Source organism: Gossypium hirsutum, chromosome A07, assembly GCF_007990345.1.
Source record: "Gossypium hirsutum isolate 1008001.06 chromosome A07, Gossypium_hirsutum_v2.1, whole genome shotgun sequence".
Classification (NCBI taxonomy): domain Eukaryota; kingdom Viridiplantae; phylum Streptophyta; class Magnoliopsida; order Malvales; family Malvaceae; genus Gossypium; species Gossypium hirsutum.
The window spans coordinates 88,327,269-88,330,789 of NC_053430.1; the positions used below are offsets into that span (position 1 = coordinate 88,327,269).

The window sequence follows — 3,521 nt, forward strand, 5'->3', positions numbered from 1 at the left end:
TGTTTTTGCTGCTAATCCCTCCACGAGCACTCCAAAGCCTAAAATCTATCATAGCAATCCCAAATCAGTCCCTTAAGTCAGATTATTTAAGAATAGGCAAATCCCGAAATGAAAGATCTACTTACCTTCAACGAATAACGGTGATTCCTCGCTGTTAAGAGCCCAATAATAATCCACAGACCCTAGAATATTCCCTAAACAGTAACCAAAATCCCTCTTAAACAAACTCCAAGGAATCACTTAACTTGATAAAGCGATACTTACCGAATCAAGAAAACTGCTAGCAATACGCCTAAGCTTATCAAAAAAGAAGAAAACGAAGGAGAAGAAAAACGGCGAAGAAGGGAAAAGGAAGAAGAGAGTTTCGACAGCTAGGGCTTGGAAGAGGAAGAATCGTAGAGAAAATAGTTTGCCAAAAAGAAGGAAATAAGAAAACTGCTGATTTTTCTTAAAACCCTTAACTTAGAATTTTTTAATAAAACCCCACACTTAACTGAAACTTGCAGCAACAAAAATAATCCTATCACTACTGCAGGGAATCGAACTCCAGACCTCCAACACACCAACACACATCTTAACCACTAGACCAGCAGGCCCATTCTGTCAGGTTTTTACCATCAATTCCTTATAAGCCCACTAACCTAAAGTCAAGCTTTACTCAAATAAAACCAAAATTCAGCCCAAGTTAAAGCTCGAACTTGGGACCTCCCAAACACACCCTAGAGCATAGAACCACACAAGCAGACTAATATTATGCAAATTTGTGCAAAAATTTATATTCAAATATCCCCCTACGCTACAAGTCTACAAAAGCCAAAATCACATAAATTTAGGGCATTACAACTCTACCCCCTTAAAGAAAATTCATCCTCGAATTTACCTGATCAGAAAAGGTGAGGATACTGCTATCGTATCGAATCCTCTGGCTCCCAAGTAGCCTCTTCAGTGCTATGATTCCTCCACAGCACATTCACCAAAGGTATAGATTTCCTACGCAGAATCTTAACGTCGTGATCCAAAATCTGAACTGGCTCCTTCTCGAACATCAGATTTCACCTAACCTTAATCTTCTCCACAGGCACAATGTGTGTGGGATCAGAGCAGTAACATATCAACATCAAGACATGGAAAATATCATGAACACGATCCAAATCTGGAGGTCGCTCTAACTGATATGCGACTGGCCTTACTCGCTTCAGAATTCGGTATGGCCCAATAAACCGAAGGCTCAGCTTACCCTTGCGACTGAACCTCAGAACCTTTTTCCATGGCAAGACCCTAAGGAAAACCATGTCCACCATAGAATACTTGATGTCCTTTCTCTTCAGATCAACATAGGACTTCTATCTACCAGAAGCCGCTTTCAGACGTTCTCGAATCAAACGGACTTTATCCTCAGTTTCTGATACCAAATCTGGATCCAGAACACGTCGCTCATCCAACTCAACCCAGCACAAAGGAGTGCGACACTTATGACCATAAAGTGCCTCATATGGAGCCATCTGTATACTAGACTGATAACTATTTTTGTAAACGAACTCTGCCAAGGGCAAGTACTCCTCCCAACTTGCTCAGAAATCTATAACACACCTTCTTAACATATCCTCCAGTATCTAAATCACCCTCTCCGTCTAACTATTGTCTGAGGATGAAATGCAGTATTGAAGTCAAGTCACGAGCCCAAAGCCTCATAGAGCTTCCCTCAGACCCGAGACGTAAAACAAGGATCCCTATTAGAAATGATCGAGACAGGTACCCCATGCAGCCTCACTATCTCAGCAATGTAAAGCTTGACAAGCTTTTGTAGAGAGAAGTTCGTCCTAACCGAGATGAAATGTGCGGTCTTGGTCAATCTGTCCACAATGGCCCAAACAGAGTCCTTCTTAGTGGGTATTAGGGGCAACCCACTAATGGAATCTATCGTTATTCGCTCCCATTTCCACATCGATATCTTAACTAGCTATAGGAAACCCGAAGGTAACTGACGCTCAGCCTTAACCTGCTGACAAAACAAACAACGAGCAACATAGTCAGTCACCTTACGTTTCAACCCTAGCCACCAGTACAACTCTCGAAGATCTCGATACATCTTGTTCCTATCAGGATGCATAGCGTAAGGGCTACTATGTGCCTCTTTAAAAATCAACAGTCTCAAATCCTCATCATTAGGTACTTAGATCCTACCTCGGAAACACAGAACCCCATCACTATTAATCCCAACGTCTGGAGTAGTCCCAGTCTTAACCTGACGAAATCGCAACTGAAGAGACTCATCTCCCAACTACTTATCCTTAATCTGAACCAGCCACATCGGCCTAACCTGCAACTCAGCCAGAAGATTCCCATCGTCAAAAAGATTCAGTCGAGCAAACAACGTTCTCAAATCAGCCACAGCCCTACGGCTTAATGCATCGGCCACCACCTTGGCCTTTCCAGGGTGATACTCTATACTACATTCATAATCCTTAAGCAGCTTGATCCATCATCGCTGCCTAAGATTTAACTCCTTCTGAGTGAGGAGATACTTGAGGCTCTTGTGATCAGTTTAGATGGTACACTTCTCACCGTACAGATAGTGCCTCCAAATATTCAATTCGAAGACAACTGCCACCAACTCCAAATCATGCATCGGATAATTAGCCTCGTGAGTCTTAAGCTGTCAAGATGCATAAGCAACTACCTTACCATCTTGCATCAAGACGCAACCCAAACCCACATGTGACGCATCACTTTAAACCACGAAGTCCCTACCAGGCTCAGGCTGTATCAGAATTGGAGCCTGAGTCAAAACTGTCTTGAACTTCATGAAGCTCTCCTGCTGCACATCAGTCCAAATGAAAGGAACTCTTTTATGCAACAACTTAGTCAATGACGCTGCGATCATCAAGAACCCCTTTACAAAATGTCGGTAATACCCTGCAATCCTAGAAAACTGTAGATTTCTGACACACTCTTTGGTCATCAAAAACTCCAAAGCCTAAAATCGATCATAGCGAACCCAAATCAGTCTCTTCAGTCAGATTATTTAAGAATAGGAAAATCCAAAAATGAGAGATCTACTTACCTTCAATTAATAATGGTGATTCCTCACTGTTAAGAGCCCAAATAATGATCCACAGACCCTAGAATATTCCCTAAACAACAACCAAAATCCCTCTTAAACAAACTCCAATGAATCACTTAACTTGATAAAGTGATACTTACTGAAACAACAGAACCGCTAGCGACACGCCTAAGCTTATCAAAAAAGAAGAAAATGAAGGAGAAGAAAAATGGAGAAGAAGGGAAAAATAAGAAGAAAGTTTCGGCAGCTAGGGCTTGGAAGAGGAAGAACGAAAAAGAAAATAGATTTCCAAAAAAAAGGAAATAAGAAAACACCTAATTTTTCCTAAAACCCTCAACTCAGAATTTTTTAATAAAACCCCACACTTAACTGAAACTTGCAGCAAAAAAAATAATCCTATCGCTACGCAGGGAATCGAACTCCAGACCTCCAACACACCAACACACATCTTAACCAC

General features: G+C 41.5%; 1 protein-coding gene across 1 annotated transcript; it reads right to left on the minus strand.

Moving 5' to 3' along the window:
- Window positions 1-1,960: 1,960 nt before the first annotated feature.
- LOC121203756 (uncharacterized) lies at window positions 1,961-2,962 on the minus strand. The gene is made up of 5 exons (XM_041074208.1): window positions 2,738-2,962; window positions 2,566-2,656; window positions 2,321-2,445; window positions 2,185-2,245; window positions 1,961-2,133 (listed from the first exon to the last, which is right to left on the minus strand). The coding sequence occupies exons 1-5, from the start codon at window positions 2,960-2,962 to the stop codon at window positions 1,961-1,963; spliced, it is 675 nt and encodes a 224-aa protein (XP_040930142.1).
- Between the last annotated feature and the right edge of the window lie 559 nt (window positions 2,963-3,521).